Here is an 18,857-nt window from a genome sequence, read left to right as displayed (position 1 = left end):
TTTAAGGAGAATGCCACACTCAAGAAACCCAATCCCCATGGCAACGCCACTCAAGAGGTCAGTTGTCCATGTCTAACCACATCTGCATTTACAATGAAACAACAAGGTCATTGTGGGGCCCCTTCCCCAGGGAGGAAAGTAAGGAAAGTACAGAGAGCTTTTCTCCCAGGAAGAGGCAGGAGTTTTAGCATTTTCCCTGCACTTAGCAGCAAAAGATTGAATCTGCCCAGTTACGAGATCTAGCCAATTTTAAGATGCTGAACAGGAAAGCCATCTCCCTTCAGATTTGGGCAGATTCCAAGTCAGGCTTATTCAGTGCCCAAGTTTCAATTCCACCTAGTGTAGTGGAAAAAACAGGGAATCTGTAGTCGGGAGATAAGTCTGTAAGCCTCAGCTCTGCCATGGACATATACTTTGGGCAAATTCCTTCTTCTCCCTGAGCCTTAGTTTCTCCATCAGTGAATAAGGAGCTTGGCTTCGATGATTTCTGTTTCTTGGCAAGACTGAGGTTCCACAAGGAGGACTGACTTGCCCCTGAGACTCAGGAGACCTCCCTAGTTGATTATAAAGGCTGCTTCTCTCATTCTTTTCTGGGTGGCACAGACACATGGGATGGTACATAGTAGGCTGTCTCCTGTCACAGAATTTCTAGGCCTAACAGTGATTTTTGAGCTAGAGGGGGTTCTGCGGGTAGTGTGAACTTCAGTATCAATACTGTGAGTCTCCTGTGATTATTAACGTAATTTTGGAAGAATCAGAGCCAGAAACTCCTCTAGTGAAAGAGAATACTGGTTGAAGTGTAAACCGAGAATGTTCACTTATGAAAATGCTAGAAGGAATCTGGGAAATAGCTCCTTCTGGGATCTAGTTCTACAGCTGGTGGTCTTTGCTTCTCTGCAACCAGGTTTAGGCAAGTGCACTTCTCATCTTTGCATCCTTATAGAAAATTGGCCCAGAGAGAAGCATGCACAAAATGACCCCTGGCCTAAGAGGATGACTTTAGAGTATTGCATTTCTTCTCTGGATTTCCTTACTTTAACAGAGCATTTCATGATTCAAAAGCCCAGAGACTTTTGTACGTATCAAGTTACCCTGTGTAGTGTTAGATGGAAGAATACACACATTTTTTTAGTGACACTCAAATTGTTGACAGAATGAACTAAGAGTGGGGAGAGAGAGTTATGGGAGGGGGAAAATTCCATCAAAGGATGGACATGAAATGAACAAATCAATTTACTTCTTCAGGCACGTGCCTACTCATTGCATCTAAGGAAATCCATATTAAATGGCTTCTAAATCACTTTTAGCCAAGGCAAATATTTAAGGCCCATGTGCATTCTATTCCCAACAATGGCCCACGTACCAGGTAGTAGTGCTGGGCAGCGATTCGAGTCACTACCAGAAGCTTTGGGATCTCCTGAGTTTGTAATTCCAGAGCTTCTCACCTAGACAATTGCCTTCTATTACCACTGTCAAGAGTGTTCTCTCGGGGTCATCCCTTGGCTGACACTGAATTGGGTGCTGTTCCCCACCACACATATGCCCTGTATGTGGGTAAATCACTGGCCTACTTGCTGTTTCCCCAGATATGACGTGTTCTTTCATACCTCTGAGATCTGCCAGTTCTCTTTGCAAGAACATTCTTCCCCTTCTCTTTTCCCCCCTCATCCTTCAAAGTCCAGGTTAGATAATATTTCCTGAGATGTGGTACCTCACCCCCCAGGGAGAACTACTTGTTCTTTCTCTGTGCTCTCCCAAGCACCCTGCTCATGCTTCTGTGATTGAATTTTTAAATACTATAATACAATTATTTGTGTGTTCTTCCATGATTCCAACTACACTGGGAGATTTTGGAGGGCAGAAACCATTCATCTTCATCTCTGTATCTCAGTTGATGCTTATTCACTGTCTAGTGAATGAGTGAGTAGGAAAAAAACCCCTAGTAGCTATCATTACAAAGTACTCTTGAGGCTACCTATTAAGAAAAAAAAGAAGTCACCCCTGGGCTCATGTTAGGAGCAGAGGGTGTCATTGTCCAGGCCAGGGGAGATTTCTAGGTTTGTTAAAGTTTCTGTCTTAAAGGGATCTGACAAGAACAGAAAACTACACACTTGAAAGTCAAATTTACTTTCTTAAAAGACAGAATAGCTCAGTGAATGCCCAGGCCCCACAGAGAAATGTTTCTTCACTGATTCCAGTTCTCTGGCTATTTCCCAATTTTTCTCAGCTCAGGTCCTCAGGGGCCAGGCCACTCCTCAGCCTCTATCCAACAGGGACACAAGTTTCCCATGTGAGCCATGGTACCTCAAGCCACTGGAGCACCCTAGTGCCCAGAGAAGTGTCAGGAGGCAGCTGAAGCCAGTGTTTTTGGGTCTAATCTAGGGTTGATAATATATTCTATAAAGCTCCAGAAATGTTAACAGAATTATTTCACTTAGAATATTTTAATGAAAAAATCATAAATTTCACTCCATTTTCCTCCCAGGTCAGAACACAAAAACAAATAGGTACTTAAAACTGGTTTCAAGGTTGGGTTTCTTAGACCGAAAGAGTGAACCATATTGCCTGGTCCTGTCTTTTGGAACCTATCTGTCGTTGGGTTCTTCTTTTCAAGCAGGCAAGCTCTTGTACAAACTCGTGGGTCATTCCCATTGCAAGTACACTGGAGACTTACAGACCCAGCAATAGTACAATGGATCCGCTCAACTAGAAGCTTCTTGGAAAAGACTAAAAGGTCAGGGTACTACTATAGCCAAGTTTTTCCATCATAAAGAATATACTGAAATGCCAGAGCAAGAAATATCTTCCCTGACTACTTGAGAAATAGGCGAGGGATAGCTTTTAGGCCAAAAAAGAGGGTACTGACATCTCTTAGGACATTCATACCTGGTCATTGATTTGGTAAAGGAGTAGAAAAAAAAGAGAAAAGAGAAGGTCAGGGGAAAGAGTAAGGGAGAATGAAGGAAAGAGAGGTAAAATGAATTGTATGGAAGAGGGAACAAGAAAGAAAAGCAAAAACAACTTTTATAAGTTGCTAAGAAGCAATTCTGTCTTTAATAGATTATCACTGAAAAATGATAGATATTTCTTATTCCCTGGAAGCTATAGTACTCAAGAAGATCACATGTGACTGAGTAAAATAATGGACAAACAGCACTGAAAGAGTATAAAAATCCTTCTCCCTTGATTTTTTTCTTCTAATTTTAGAAAAGACATGACGGCAATTTTATAAAATCAAGAGATTGACTTACCCTTTTTCTTGTTTTTAACAGGACCTATTAAAAGAAAAAAATGGAAATTTGAGTCACTGCAAATTAACAGATAGTGTGTATTCTTCAAGATGTTCACAGGAGGGACCACTAAGAAACTGCAAATTTGAGGGAGCCCCAAGCTGAGGGTCAGGTTATTGGCAAGGCATCTAACAACTAAAGTTACAAGGAAGATTCTTTCCTAGGGAGAAAAATCTTTCAGGCTTAGTCTTTGGAGTGGGGAAATGAGTACTTCTCCATAAAAATGAAATGTCCAGAAATGCAGAACTCAACAACCTTAGGACAGCATTCCATTAGTTGTGCAAGTCCTGAGACACACATTCAGACCAGGAACTGATATGAAATCTCGTGTTGAAGCTTGAACAAAAAAAGGGTCATTTTCATGGAAGGAGCAGAGCAGTAGCAGTTTACTTTTTAGTCCCTTCCTTGCCGTTATTTAAATTGTTAGTTATACAAGTAGTGCAGGCATAATACATTCACATGGGGGCCACATGAACTCCTACTGTAATTCATCAGAAGTTAACAGACACCTTAAAAGAAGTGTCAACAGTTACACCAACAATGAAATCACAAGCATTTTCTGGGGAATTACTTCTAAAGAAAACAATTCTAATCAATTGAGGGCACTCAGAAAACCCAAGGCTTTTCTCATACAGTTAGGTAACAATCACTCCTCAGACATACACAGTTTAGCTGTCTCCAGACGTGCAGGCATGTTTTTCCCTACTGGGGACACAATTCACTTCACTCTGTAGGGGGATTTCGTTTTCTTTAGATGCAGGTATTTGAAATCTGTTCCAAACTCCCATGAAGACTCTAATGGACCACATTAAACCCCTGTCAGTGCCCTCAGGAGCTCACAAGAAGAACATCAAGCATTTGCTGTATATTGTTTTATAGACTATGAAACATATTTCCATCTGTCATCTTATTTTATTCTTGCAACAAGCCTGAATGATCTTTACTAGTAAGAGCTTGCTCTACCAGAGATTCTGTCTAAGCAGACTCAATCAGAAGTCATAGTCTCTAACTTGGAGGGCTGCCAGTGTGGCCATCAGTCCCTTGAAAGCCAATGTCTGTGTAGACTTTCCTGGCAAAATAATTTCACGTGCAACTGTAGGTATTATTACGTGCAGGGAATGTTTATGGTTGGGTTTAGCAACCTGCTGCATTTAAGGTCATGATCCTCCATTCTTCTATCCTCATTTTTTCTCTCTCTCCTCCCAGTTTCTTTACTGCCTATCTTTTATGTTTGTTTTTAACAGCACTGAGACTGTACACAGAGGTTCTGGCAAGGAAGCACAGCTGGACAGATATTACTAAATAAGAGGCAGCTTGAGAAGGGCCACCTTCTTGAATAAGAAAGCTATTTGTGGAAGGATTTACATAGAAAGGCCTAATCCCATCAACCAGCTACCAGCTAACTAGCTGGTTACCTCAGCCTGGGAGACCAGTGAGACGACAGCCATTGCAGACACTGCCCTCATAGACAGACTGTGTTAGCCCTGGCCAAGCTTCGGACCATTTTAGCTGGTTAAAAGGTTACTACTGTTACACTGTGGGCTTCCCTGATAGCTCAGTTGGTAAAGAATCCGCCTGCAATGCAGGAGACCCCAGTATGATTCCTGGGTGGGGAAGAGCCACAGGAGAAGGGATAGGCTACCCACTCCAGTTGTTGGGCTTCCCCTGTGGCTCAGCCAGTAACGAATCTGCCTGCAATGCAGGAGACCTGGGTTCCATCTGGGTTGGGACGATCCCCTGGAGAAGGGAACTGCTACCTACTCCAGTATTCTGGCCTGGAGAATTCCATGGACTGTATAGTCCATGGGGTTGCCAAGAGTTGGACACGACTGAGTGACTTTCACTTCACTGTTACATCAGACATCGAAGAAGGCTTTGAGAAAATTAGATGATCACCAGGCAACCAGTCTTTACTGAGCATGCCAAGGAAGGAAGAACAGTACATAATGAAACAAGTCTATTCTCAGAGAACTTACAGTTGAATGGGAAAGTACTAAAAGGGGGAGACTTAAGGAATTATACTGGTTAGTTGAGGAAAAAAAAAATTCCTGGAGGAAGTTTGACCGTAGAAGGAAAAGGAGGGAAAGGGAAGTTAAGAATTTTTTATTAACTTCTATTATTTTTATACCAGAAATATCTACTTATTACACATATATAAATGCATGCATATATACATACATAGAAAAGAGGAGCAAAAAGGAAAAAGTAGCTTTAAAAAACTACTCACAAACAACCCTTATTAACACTTTATGTATATCTAGAAATTTTCTATGCATATAAGTAGGTATTTTCACAAAATGGGATCTTGTTGCTTGATACCTTTCTTCTATGTCAGTAACTACATTTCTATATTGTTATTTTAAATTTGGATACATCAGCATTACATAGGTAACTCTTTGTATTTTTTCTGGTTCTTTCATGATTTCATTTTTGTATTTAAATCTTTTAATTAATCCGGTATAGATTTGCTATATTGTGTGAGGTAAGTTCAGTTCAGTTCAGTCGCTAAGTTGTGTCTGACTCTTTGTGACCCCCATTGACTGCAGCATGCCTGGCCTCCCTGTCCATTACCAACTCCCGGAATTTACTCAAACTCATGTCCATTAAGTCCGTGATGCTATCCAACCATCTCATCCTCTGTCATCCCCTTCTCCTCCTGCCTTCAATCTTTCCCAGCATCAGGGTGTTTTCAAATGAGTCAGTTCTTCACATCAGGTGGCCAAAGTATTGGAGTTTCAGCTTCAACATCAGCTCTTCCAATGAATATTCAGGACGGATTTCCTTGAGGATAGACTAGTTGGATGTCCTTGCAGTCCAAGGGACTCTCCAGAGTCTTCTCCAACACCACAGTTCAAAAGCATCAATTCTTCAGTGCTCAGCTTTCTTTATAGCCCAACTCTCACATCCATACATGATTACTGGAAAAACCATAGCCTTGACTAGACGGACCTTTGTTGACAAAGTAATGTCTCTGCTTTTTAATATGCTGTCTAGGTTGGTCATAACTTTTCTTCCAAGGAGCAAGCGTCTTTTAATTTCATGGCTGCAGTCACCATCTGCAGTGATTTTGGAGCCCCCCAAAATAAAGTCTGACACTGTTTCCACTGTTTCCCCATCTATTTCCCATGAAGTGATGGATAAAATTTTTATCTTTATTTTCTGAAATGGTCATGGTGTGAAGAGGGCTGAGAGCTACAGGTGCTCAAGGCCCATCTTCCACTTGATTCTATCTGCTCAGTGAACATTTGGCATATCCCTTGAAAAAAATGAGGATGAAAAAGTATAGACAAGATTATCCTTAGATTGTATCACACTTCCCATAGGTGCTAGTGAGTACATCATTTCAACAATATAGGAAGGAGTTCCTTCTTTTTCTAATATAGCTCACCATAGCCAGTAAATAATTCTTATGAGTTTCAGCATGGTCCTATACGTCCTGGTTCATTTTTTTTAATTAAAAAAAAATTAATTGAAGGAAAATTGCTTCACAATGTTGTATTGGTTTCTGACGTACAACAATGAAAATCAGCCTAGTTATACATATATCATCTCCCTCTTAAGCCTCCCCAGAGAAGGCAATGGCACTCCATCCCAGTACTCCTGCCTTAAAAATCCCATGGATGGAGGAGCCTGGTGGGCTGCCGTCTATGGGGTCACATAGAGTTGGACATGACTGAAGTGACTTAGCAGCAGCAGCAGCTTGAGCCTCCCTCCCTTTCCCCCAAGTTCTGGTTCTATATCAACCATTCTCATTTCTTTTGCTCGAGGTCATTGTGGTTTTCCATTCTCTAGAGAGAAAATACCGTTAGATACGAATACCTTGACCTAGAGCAAAAGCAGTAACCTCTGCTGTTCTGTATCTTTTTAGATATGTTGACTTATTTTCTCTATATGCTTCAGAACCTTTTACATGCCTACTCAGAGCACTATTGGTGTCACATGTCTGTTTCCATGGTAACAGGCTAATTTCTCTATCATTCTAATACCCTTTATTTGGAACCATCATGGTTTCTACAGGCAAAATCCACAAATACATCAGAGTAGGACAGACAGGTGTGTAGTCGCTGAGATTGCTTTTATAGGAGTAAATCTGAGATTTGACAGGTTTTGATTAATGTGGGCAAGCTATTTGCTCTGATATTAAGAAAACGGAGTCTTGTAACCGCATCAGGGCCATGGAAGCTGGCAGCAGTCCTAGCCTGAGTCTGGTTCTGACTCAACCACAAACTGATCATAAGGCAAGTGTTCCATTTTATTCTGATTCTTTAACTTCTAAATTAGGGTATACTTTGTACACTTTGTCTCTATTCAAACCTAGGATTCTGATGAAGATAAATGATATTATAATTAAAGTTAACATTTATTGAATATATATGAGCCATGCACTGTGCTAGATGCTTAGCATATCTCATTTAGGTCTTATAACAATCTAGCAAAGTAGGCATTATTATGCTTATTTTATAGATGAAGCGATGGATTAAATTAATTGCACATGGCTTCTACATATTTTCAGGTAAGTTGAAACTTCAAAAAGATTCATGTTTTTCTAGATGTGCTTTGAAATTAAAACATAAACGTATATACTTCCAATTTCTGGTTTCACACATTGAGTTCTTAGAAGCCATCACTCCCATAGTCACAATAAGAAAAAAACTGAACAAACTTAAAATCACTACTTCTTAGATCCATCAGAGAAGTGAGGTCCCCAGGCAAACTGCTGTTCTATAAGATGGAGAGACAGACTAGTGGACACAGAGACTTATAGCCAACTAGGAATAGAAGCTTGTACCCGAAGTCAGTATCAGTAAGAACACTTTAAAACTATAATCAAAAGATTGCTAGATTCTCAGTGTGGACCAAGTAGATCAAGGGATAAGAGTCCTCAGAAGGTTCAGTCTTAGGGGGTTCCCCACACTTTCATGTGTTTTACTTTCAAGAGCACTACCAAGTTCTCACTATGCAACTGGAGAAAAATGCTCTTGTGTCTCTAGTAAGGGGAGAGGAAAGCAGCCATCTTGAAATATATCTGGACCTCTCTATTATCTTTAACAAGGCCTGCCCTCAAGGAAAACTTTTATCAGAGTCTAACTGACTGAGGTTTTACCAGAGGCATACTGACGTGGGGGATAGGAAATGCCCAACTCAGTTCAGTGCAGTTCAGTTGCTCAGTCATGTCTGACTCTTTGGGACCCCATGGACTGCAGCAGGCCAGGCCTCCCTGTCCATCACCAACTCCCGGAGATTGTTCAAACTCATGTTCCTCGAGTCAGTGATGCCATCCAACCATCTCATCCTCTCTGTCATCCCCTTTTTCTCCCACCTTCAATCTTTCCCAGCATCAGAGTCTTTCCCAGTGAGTCAGTTCTTTGCATCAGTGGCCAAAGTATTGGAGCTTCAGCTTCAGCATCAGTCCTTCCAATGAATATTCAGGATTGATTCCCTTTAGGATGTATTGGTTTGATCTCTTTGCAGTCCAAGGGAACTTCAAGAGTCTTCTCCAACACCACAGTTCAAAAGCATCAATTCTTTGGTGCTCAGCTTTCCTTATGGTCTAACTCTCACATCTATACATGACTACTGGAAAAACCATAGCTTTGACTAGATGGACCTTTGTCGGCAAAGTAATGTCTCTGCTTTTAATATGCTCTCTAGGTTGGTCATAGCTTTTCTTCCAAGGACCAAGCATCTTTTAATATCATGGCTGCAGTCACCATCTGCAGTGATTTTGGACCCCCCAAAATAAAGTCTCTCACTGTTTCCATTGTCTCCCCATCTATTTGCCATGAAGTGATGGGACCAGATGCCATGATCTTCGTTTTCTGAATGTTGAGCTTTAAGCCAACTTTTTTACTCTCTTCTTTCACTTCCATCTAGATGCTGTTTAGTTCCTCTTTGCTTTCTGCCATTAAGGTGAAGGTGGTGTCATCTGCATATCTGAGATTATTGATATTTTCCCCAGCAATCTTGATTCCAGCTTGTGCTTCATCCAGCCTGGCATTTTGCATAATGTACTCTGCATATAAGTTAAATAAGCAAGGTGACAATATACAGCCTTGACATACTCCTTTCCCAATTTGGAACTAGTCCGTTGTTCCATGTCCAGTTCTAATGTTGCTTCTTGACCTGCATATAGATTCCTCAGGAGGCAGGTAGGGTGTTCAGGTATTTCCATCTCTTGAAAAAATTTCCACAGGTTGTTGTGATCCACCATCAAAGGCTTTGGCATAGTCAATAATGCAAAAGTAGATGTTTTTCTGGAATTCTCTTGCTTTTTCTATGATCCAATGGATGCTGGCAATTTGATCTCTGGTTCCTCTGCTTTTTCTAAATTCAGCTTGAACATCTACAAGTTCTCTGTTGAAGCCTTGCTTGGACTTACCAAGATGGCAGAATAGAAGGATGTGCACTTATCTTTTCCTGCAAGAACTCCAAAGTTGCAACTTGCTGCTGAACAACCATCTACAGGAGAATGTTGGATCCCACCAAGAAGAGATACCACACTTCGAAGGGCAAAGAAGAAGCCCCAACAAGAAGGTAGGAGGAGCCAAATTGCATTTAGAATCAAACCCCGTATCCACCAGGGATGCTTGGAGGGCTCAAACAAAACCTTGTGTACACCAGGAACCAGAGACCCCACTGAGTCTGAGTCAGACCTGCCTTTGAGTGTTTGAGTGTCTTCTGAGGAGGCATGGGTCAGCAGTGGCCTGCTCCAGGGACAGGGGCTCTGGCTGTAGCAGACCTTGCTCATGCAGTATGTGGCATAGCCCTCTTGGAGGAGGTCACCATTAGCCCCACCATAGAGCTGCCAGGCAGATGACCCACAAACTGCAGAACAATTATACCAAAGAAATTCTTATACTGTTAAGAAAGCTCTAGGACCCACAACAGATTCCCAACCTGGGTATCCAGCAAAGTGACCGAGAACCCCCAGGGAATTTGACTTTGGAGGCCAGTGGGATTTGATTACAGAACATCCACAGGACTGGGGAAACAGACTCTTGCAGGGCACAAACAAAGCCTTGTGTGCACCAGGAGCCAGGAGAGACAGTGTCACCATAAGACACTGAGCCAAACGTGCCTGTGAGTGTTCAGGAGGTCTCCAGTGGAGGTGTGAGTCGACAGTGGCCTGCTGCAGGGTCAGGGACACTGAACACAACAGTGTGTGCACAAATCCTTTTGAAAGAGGTCATTAACCCTACCATAGTTTGCCCTCATCCAAACCACAGGAAGGGAACACAGCCCCGCCCATCAACAGAAAACTGGATTAAAGATTTACTAAGCATGCCCTTAAATGATGCTGTTAAAGTGCTGCACTCAATATGCCAGCAAACTTGGAAAACTCAGCAGGGGCCACAGGACTGGAAAAGGTCAGTTTTCATTCCAATCCAAAAGAAAGGCAATGCCAAAGAATGTTCAAACTACTGCACAGTTGCATTCATCTCATATGCTAGCAAGGTAATGCTTAAATTTCTCCAAGCCAGACTTCAACAGAACAACTTCCAGATGTTCAAACTGGATTTAGAAAAGGCAGAGAGGAACCAGAGATCAAACTGCCAATATCTGATGGATCAAAAAAAAGCAGTTGAGTTCCAGAAAAACATCTACTTCTGCTTTATTGACTATGCCAAAGCCTTTAACTGCGTGGATCACAACAAACTATGGAAAATTCTGAAAGAGATGGGAAAACCAGAGTACCTTACCTGCCTCCTGAGGAATCTGTATGCAGGTCAAGAAGCAACAGTTAGAATCAGACATGGAACAATGGACTGGTTCCAAATTGGGAAAGGAGTATGTCAAGGCTGCTTATTGTCATCTTGGTTATTTAACTTATATGCAGAGTACATCATGCGAAATGCCAGGCTGGAGGAAACACAAGCTGGAATCAAGATTGCTGGGAGAAATATCAATAACCTCAGATATGCAGATGACACCACCTTCACCTTAATGGCAGAAAGCAAAGAGGAACTAAACAGCATCTAGATGAAAGTGAAAGAAGAGAGTGGAAAAGTTGACTTAAAGCTCAACATTCAAAAAACGAAGATCATGGCATCTGGTCCCATCACTTCATGGCAAATAGATGGGGAAACAGTGGAAACAGTGAGAGACTTTATTTTGGGGGCTCTAAAATCACTGCAGATGGTGACTGAAGGCATGAAATTAAAAGATGTTTACTCCCTGGAAGAAAAGCTATGACCAACCTAGAGAGCATATTAAAAAGCAGAAAAATTACCTTGCCAACAAAGGTCCATCTAGTAAAAGCCATGGTTTTTCCAGTAGTCATGTATGGATGTGGGTGTTTGAACACAAAGAAAGCTGAGTGCCAAAGAATTGATGCTTTTGAACTGTGGTGTTGGAGAAGACTCTTGAGGGTCCCTTTGACTGCAAGGAGATCAAACCAGTCCATCCTAAAGGGAATCAATCCTGAATATTCATTGGAAGGACTGATGCTGAAGCTGAAGCTTCAATACTTTGGCCACCTGATGAGAACTGACTCACTGGGAAAGACTCTGATGCTGGGAAAGATTGAAGGCAGGAGGAGAAGGGGATGACAGAAGATGATATGGTTGAATGGCATCACTGACTTGATGGACATGAGTTTGAGCAAGCTCTGGGAGTTGGTGATGGACAGGGATGCCTGGCGTGCATGGCAGTCCATGGGGTCACAAAGAGTTGGACACAACTGTCAACTGAATTGAACTGAGCATGGCCCCGCCCATCAGAACAAGACCCAGTTTTCCCACAGTCAGTCTCTCCCATCAGGAAGCTTCCATAAGCTTCTTATCATTATCCAGCAGAGGGCAGACAGAATGAAAAGTCAACTCAGGCACACTAAAAGATTGAGACCAAAGACTAAGTCATAAGATTAATGGATGATTCCACTCTACTCACACTTTATCATCACATTAACAGCACTCTTGTATAATAATTGTGGACGGTGACTGTAGCCTGAAATTAAAAGACACTTGCTCCTTGGAAGGAAAGCTATGACAAAACTAGATAGTGTATTAAAAAGCAGAGATATCATTTTACCAACAAAGGGCCATATAGCCAAAGCTGTGGTTTTCCAGTAGTCATGTATGGATGTGAGAGTTGGACCATAAAGAAGGCTGAGCACAGAAGAATTGATGCTTTTGAATTGTAGTGCTGGAGAAGACTCTTGAGTCCCTTGGACTGCAAGAATATCAAACCAATTAATCCTAAAGGAAATCAACCCTGAATATTCATTGGAAGCACTGATGCTGAGGTTCCAATACTTTGGCCACCTGATGCTAAGAGCTGACTCATTGGAAAAGACGTTGATGCTGGGAAAGATTGAAGGCAAAAGGAGAAGGGGGCAGCAAAGGATGAGATGGTTAGATAGCCACATTGATTCAATGGACATGAGTTTGAGCAAATTCCAGGAAATAGCGGAGGACAGGGGAGCTTGGCATGCTGCAGTCCATGGGGTTGCAAAGAGTCAGATGTGACTTAGTAACTGAACAACAACAACTAAAAACATTGGAAATCTTAGACCCTAGTTCAGAAGTTTCTATGGATAATCAAAGACCACATGAAGAGACTAATATAAGAACAATGAGACAACATTAGCCTCTGACACCACAGCTACATCAAAGAGTAAACACAGACTAACTCTTGTTGCTGTTGTTGTTTAGTTGCTAAATCCTGTCTGACTCTTTTCAACTCCATGAACTGGAGCCTGCCAGGTTCCTCTGTCTATGGGATTTCCCAGGCAAGAATACTAGAATGGGTTGCAATTTAAAGTGCTCTTAAAGATCTCCAGGGGATCTTCCTGACGCAGGGATTGAAACTTTGTCTCCTGCTTGGCAAGCGGATTCTTTACCATTGAGCCACCTAGGAAGCCCAGATTAACTCTTAGTTGAACATAAAACCTTTACACTACTGGCCTACCTACCTCAGTTTCTTTTATCCAGTAAATCATGTCTGGTTTTCAGTCAAAAATTACAAGGCATAGTAAAGGTTAAAATCATAGTCTGGAGTGATAAACCAAGCATTAGAACCAGACTCAGAAAGGAAAGAAGAGATATTACAACTGCTATCACAGAAATACAAGGAGCATGCCTGTGTACACGCATGTTAATTCGCTTCAGTTATGTCTGATTCTTTGCAACACTGTGGATTGTAGCCTACCAGGCTCCTCTGTCCAGGGGATTCTCCCTGCAATACTAGAGTGGGTTGCCATGCCCTCCTCCAGGGAATCTCCTTGACCCAGGGTTTGAACCCACGTTTCCTACATTGGCAGGCGGGTTCTTTACCACTGAGCCACCAGTGAAGCCAATGGAATATTACTTGGTCATAAAAAAGAATGGACAACAACACAGATGACCTTGAGGGCATTATTCTAAGTGAAATAAGTCAGACAGAGAAGGTCAAATACCATATGATCTCTCTTATATGTAGAATTAAAAAATAGATAAGATAAACAAACAAACAAATAAACCAAGCTCATAGATACAGAGAACAGATTGGTGGCTGCCAGAGGTGAAGTTTGGGGGAGGGGTAGCAGAAATGGGTGAACATTTTTTTAAGTTTAAATAAATTGAATTAAAAAATAAAATTGGCTATCCAAAACAACAACAACAATAACTCACTATTAGTGAGGTAGTGAACTTGAAGATGTCAATAGAACCTTCATACATGAAATGCAAAGATAAAAAAGGAATGAAAAAGACAGAATAGCATATCCAAAGAGTGTGGTATAATTACAAATGGGGTATATATACATAATAGGGCTACCAGAAGAGAGAGAGAGGAGGGAACAGAGCAAACATTTGAAGTAATATCAAATAAGACTTTTCTAAAAGTAGTAAGAGACACCAAACCTTAGATCCAGAAAACTCAGAGAATATCAAGCAGGACAAATTCCAAAATGCTGACCACTAGGCATATCATATTCAAACTGTAGAAAATAAAAAAAAAACAAAGAGACAATCTTTAAAGAAGGCAGAGGGTTAAAAAAAAAAATACATTGGCTTCTCTTCAGAAACTATTCAAGCAAGAGAGTGCAGTGAAATATTTAAAGTGTTTAAAGAAAAAAAAAAGCTAGAATTCTGTATCCAGCAAAATTGTTCTTCAAAAATGAACCTGAAATAAAGACTTTCTCAAACAAAAATTGATTGAATTTGTTGCCAGGAGACATGTCTTATAAGAAATGTTAAAAGAAGTTCTTCAGAAAAGGAAAATTATATAGGTCAGAAACTTGGATCTACATAAAGAAAGAATATTAGAGAAGGACTTCATAAAAGTAAAAGAAAATCTTTTATTTATTTTACTTATTCTTAATTGATTTAATAGATAATAGTTCACTCAAAGCAATAATAGCAAAGATGTATTCAGTGATTATAGCTTATGAATAAGTGAAACAAATAACAGCTATGCTATAAAGGATGCAGGGAGGAACTGGAAATGCTTTGCTATAAGGTACTTGTACTGCCTGCAAAGTGGTATAATAGTATTTGAAAGTAACCTTGGATAAGTCATCAATATATATTTCAAACTCTAGGGTAACCATTAAACTTTTTTAAAAGTATAATTGATATGAAAGAGGAAAGAAAATGGAATCATAGCAATATGAAATGTTTGATTAAAACCAGAGAAGGCAGAAAAAGGATGGAAGACAGAAAAAGAAACAAAGAAGTGGTCAATGAATACAAAAAGTTACAAACATAATATATATTAATGAGCTATATCAATAATCAATTAACAACACATTTCTTCAGTTCTCTCCTATTATTTACTTATTTATTTGGCTGCACTGGGTCTTAGCTGCAGTACCTGAGGTCTTCAGTCTTCACTGCGCCATGATCTTTTTTTGCAGAATGCAGCATCTTTAGTTGCAGCATGCAAACTCAGCTGCAGCATGTCAGATCTACTTCCCTGAATAGGGATCGAACCTAAGCCCACTGCATTGGGAGCCCAAAGTCTTATTCACTGGACCACCAGGGAAGTCCTTCAATAATCACCTTGAATGGAATAAATATATCAGTTAACAGATAGAAACTGTCAAAGTAGATAAAAAACCAATAACCAACTATTTCTGTAAGAAATACACTTTAAATATAAGACAAAGGCAGATTAAAAGTAAACGGATGGTGAAAGATATGTGATGCTAACATTAATCAAAAGCAAGCTAATTTCAGACAAAGTTGACGTCAAAGGAAGGGAAATTATAAGGAATGAATGGAAATTATCAGGAATTATATAGTGATAGAGAGGTCAATTTTCCGTGACATAAGATCCTTTAATCTTATGGCAAAATCTGATGACTCCACTATTATAGTTGGAGACTTCACCATCCCTTGATCAGTAACTGAAATACCCAGCAGGATAAAATTGGTAAGGATATACTGAGCTGAATAGCACATTAATCAACTAGTAACTAACTGACATTTATAGAATACTTCATCCAACAATAGCAGGATATACAGTCTTCTCAAGTTCACATGGAACATTCACTGAGATAAACATTATGTGTCATAAAACATACCTTAGCAAATTTAAAAGCATAGATATCATATTAATTGTACTCTCATATTACAATGGAATTAAACTAGAGATCAGTAACAGAAGGTAGCTGGAAAATTACATGGATTACAATAGGAAAAAAGATCTAAACGATTTTGGAAAATATTTAATGTAAGATTCCACCTCAGGAAACTGGAAAAAGAAGAGCAAATTAAATTCAAGTAAGCCCAAGAGAAGAAAAATAAAAATCAAAGTAAAAGAAATGAAATTGAGAATAAGAAAGCAATGAAATAAAAGATCAATGAAACCAAAAGCTGGTTCTTTGAAAAGATGAATAATATTGATAAACCCTTACCTAAGCTAACCAAGAAAGGGAGAGAAAAAACACAAATTATTAATATCAGAAAGGAAAGAAGGGCCATTACTACTGATCTAATGTACATTAAAAGGATAATAAAATAATACCATGAACGAACTGCTCACAAATTTGATAACTTAGATGAAACTGGCTAATTATTTGAAAGATACAATCTATCAAGACTCATATAAGGAGAAATATATAATCTGAAAATATAATTTATAAATGATAACACATCTATATATTAAAGAAATTGACAATATAATCTGAATAGGCCTATATATATTAAAGAAATTGAATCAACAATTAATAACCTTTTAAAACAGAAAGTACCAGGCCCAGATGGTTTCACTGGTGAATTTTACCATTTAGGGAAGAAATTATAACAATTCTCTACAACCTCTTGCAGAAAATAGAACCAGATGGAACATTTTCTAGCTCATTCCATGAAGACAGAATTATCCTAATACCAAAGTCAAATATATTAAAAGAAAGGAAAACTACAGACCAAAATCTCATTGAAAATAGTTGCAAAAATCCTCAACAAAATATTAGCAAGTCAAAATCAACAATGTTACAAAAATTATACAGCACAACTAAGTGGTATTTAACCTGGTACACAAGGCTGATTTAATATTAAAAAACTAACTTAATCCATCATACAGTGACATGCTTAAGAAAAACCATATGATCATTATCAATAGATGCAGAAAAATCATTTGATAAAATCCAAGATCCATTCATGATAAGAGCTCTTATCAAATTAGGAGAAGAGAGAAACTTGATCAATTTGATTAAAAAAATCTACAAAAATCTATAGCTAATATCATACTTACGCTGAGAAACTAGATGATTTCACTCTAAGACTGAGAATGAGGCAAGGATGTCCTGTCTGACCACTCCTATTTGACATCACACTGGAGCTCCCAGTTAATGCAATAAGGTAAGACAAGAAAGAAAATGCATACAACAGGTACATGAAAACATGCTGGACATCGCTAATTATTCAGTTCACTTCAGTCCCTCAGTCGTGTCCAACTCTTTGCGGCCCCATGAATCGCAGCACGCCAGGCCTCCCTGTCTGCACCAACTCCCGGAGTCCACCCAAACCCATGTCCATTGTGTCAGTTATGCCATCGAACCATCTCATCCTCTGTCGTCCCCTTCTCCTCCTGCCCTCAATCTTTCCCAGCATCAGGGTCTTTTCCAATGAGTCAGTTCTTCACATCAGGTGGCCGAAGTATTGGAATTAATGAACACCTAGGACTGATCTCCTTTAGGATGGACTGGTTGGGTCTCCTTGTAGTCCAAGGGACTCTCAAGAGTCTTCTCCAACATCACAGTTCAAAAGCATCAATTCTTTTGCACTCAGCTTTATTTATAGTCCAACTCTCACATCCATATATGAGTACTGGAAAAACCATAGCCTTGACTAGACGGACCTTTGCTGGCAAAGCAATGTCTCTGCTTTTTAATATGCTGTCTAGGTTGGTCATAACTTTTCTTCCAAGGAGTAAGCGTCTTTTAATTTCAAGGCTGCAATCACCATCTGCAGTGATTTTGGAGCCCAGAAAAATAAAGTCAGCCACTGTTTCCACTATTTCCCCATCTATTTGCCATAAAGTGATGGGACCAGATGCCATGATCTTCGTTTTCTGAATGTTGAGCTTTAAGCCAACTTTTTCACTCTCCTCTTTCACTTTCATCAAGAGGCTCTTTAGTTCCTCTTCACTTTCTGCCATAAGGGTGGTGTCATCTGCATATGTGAGGTTATTGATATTTCTCTCAGCAATCTTGATTCCAGCTTGTGCTTCCTCCAGCCCAGCGTTTCTCATATACTCTGCATATAAGTTAAATAAGCAGGGTGACAATATACAGCCTTGACATACTCCTTTTCCTATTTGGAACCAGTCTGTTGTTCCATGTCCAGTTCTAACTGTTGCTTCTTGTCCTGCATACAGGTTTCTCAAGAGGCAGGTCAGGTGGTCTGGTATTCCCATCTCTTTCAGAATTTTCCACAGTTTATTGTGATCTACACAGTCAAAGGCTTTGGCATTGTCAATAAAGCAGAAATAGATGTTTTTCTAGAATTCTCTTGCTTTTTTGATGATCCAGTGGATGTTGGAAATTTGATTTCTGGTTGCTCTGCCTTTTCTAAAACCAGCTTGAACATCTGGAAGTTCACGGTTCACGTATTGCTGAAGCCTGGCTTGGAGAATTTTGAGCATTACTTTACTAGCATGTGAGATGAGTGCAACTGTGTAGTAGTTTGAGCATTGTTTGGCATTGCCTTTCTTTGGTTTTGGAATGAAAACGGACCTTTTCCAGTCCTGTGGCCACTGCTGAGTTTCCCAAATTTGCTAACATACTGAGTGCAGCACTTTCACAGCATCAGCTTTTAGAATTTGAAATAGCTCAACTGGAATTCCATCTCCTCCACTAGCTTTGTTCATTGCGATACTTCCTAAGGCCCACCTGACTTCATATTCCACGATGTCTGGCTCTAGGTGAGTGGGGGTGTTCACACCTTCATGATTATCTGGGTTGTAAAGATCTTTTTTGTACAGTTCTTCTGTGTATTCTTGTCACCTCTTAATATCTTCTGCTTCTGTAAGGTCCCTACAATTTCTGTCCTTTATTGAGCCCGTCTTTGCATAAAATGTTCCCTTGGTATCTCTACTTTTCTTGAAGAGATCCCTAGTCTTTCCCATTCTATTGTTTTCCTC

At 40.0% G+C, this 18,857-nt stretch overlaps 1 protein-coding gene across 5 annotated transcripts in view; it reads right to left on the bottom strand.

Moving 5' to 3' along the window:
- Positions 1-18,857, bottom strand: part of EDA (ectodysplasin A) — a 365,424-nt gene that overhangs the window by 13,170 nt on the left and 333,397 nt on the right. For all 5 annotated transcript variants that reach the window (XM_060408156.1, XM_027963660.3, XM_027963661.3 and 2 more), the window contains one exon: positions 3,252-3,275. In XM_060408156.1, coding sequence (XP_060264139.1) covers positions 3,252-3,275 — 24 coding nt within the window. The remainder of the gene's footprint in view (positions 1-3,251; positions 3,276-18,857) is intronic.

This window comes from Ovis aries, chromosome X (assembly GCF_016772045.2).
Source record: "Ovis aries strain OAR_USU_Benz2616 breed Rambouillet chromosome X, ARS-UI_Ramb_v3.0, whole genome shotgun sequence".
NCBI classification, from domain to species: Eukaryota; Metazoa; Chordata; class Mammalia; order Artiodactyla; family Bovidae; genus Ovis; species Ovis aries.
Note: the sequence above shows the minus strand (reverse complement) of the source record. Positions and strands in the feature narration are given on the sequence as shown.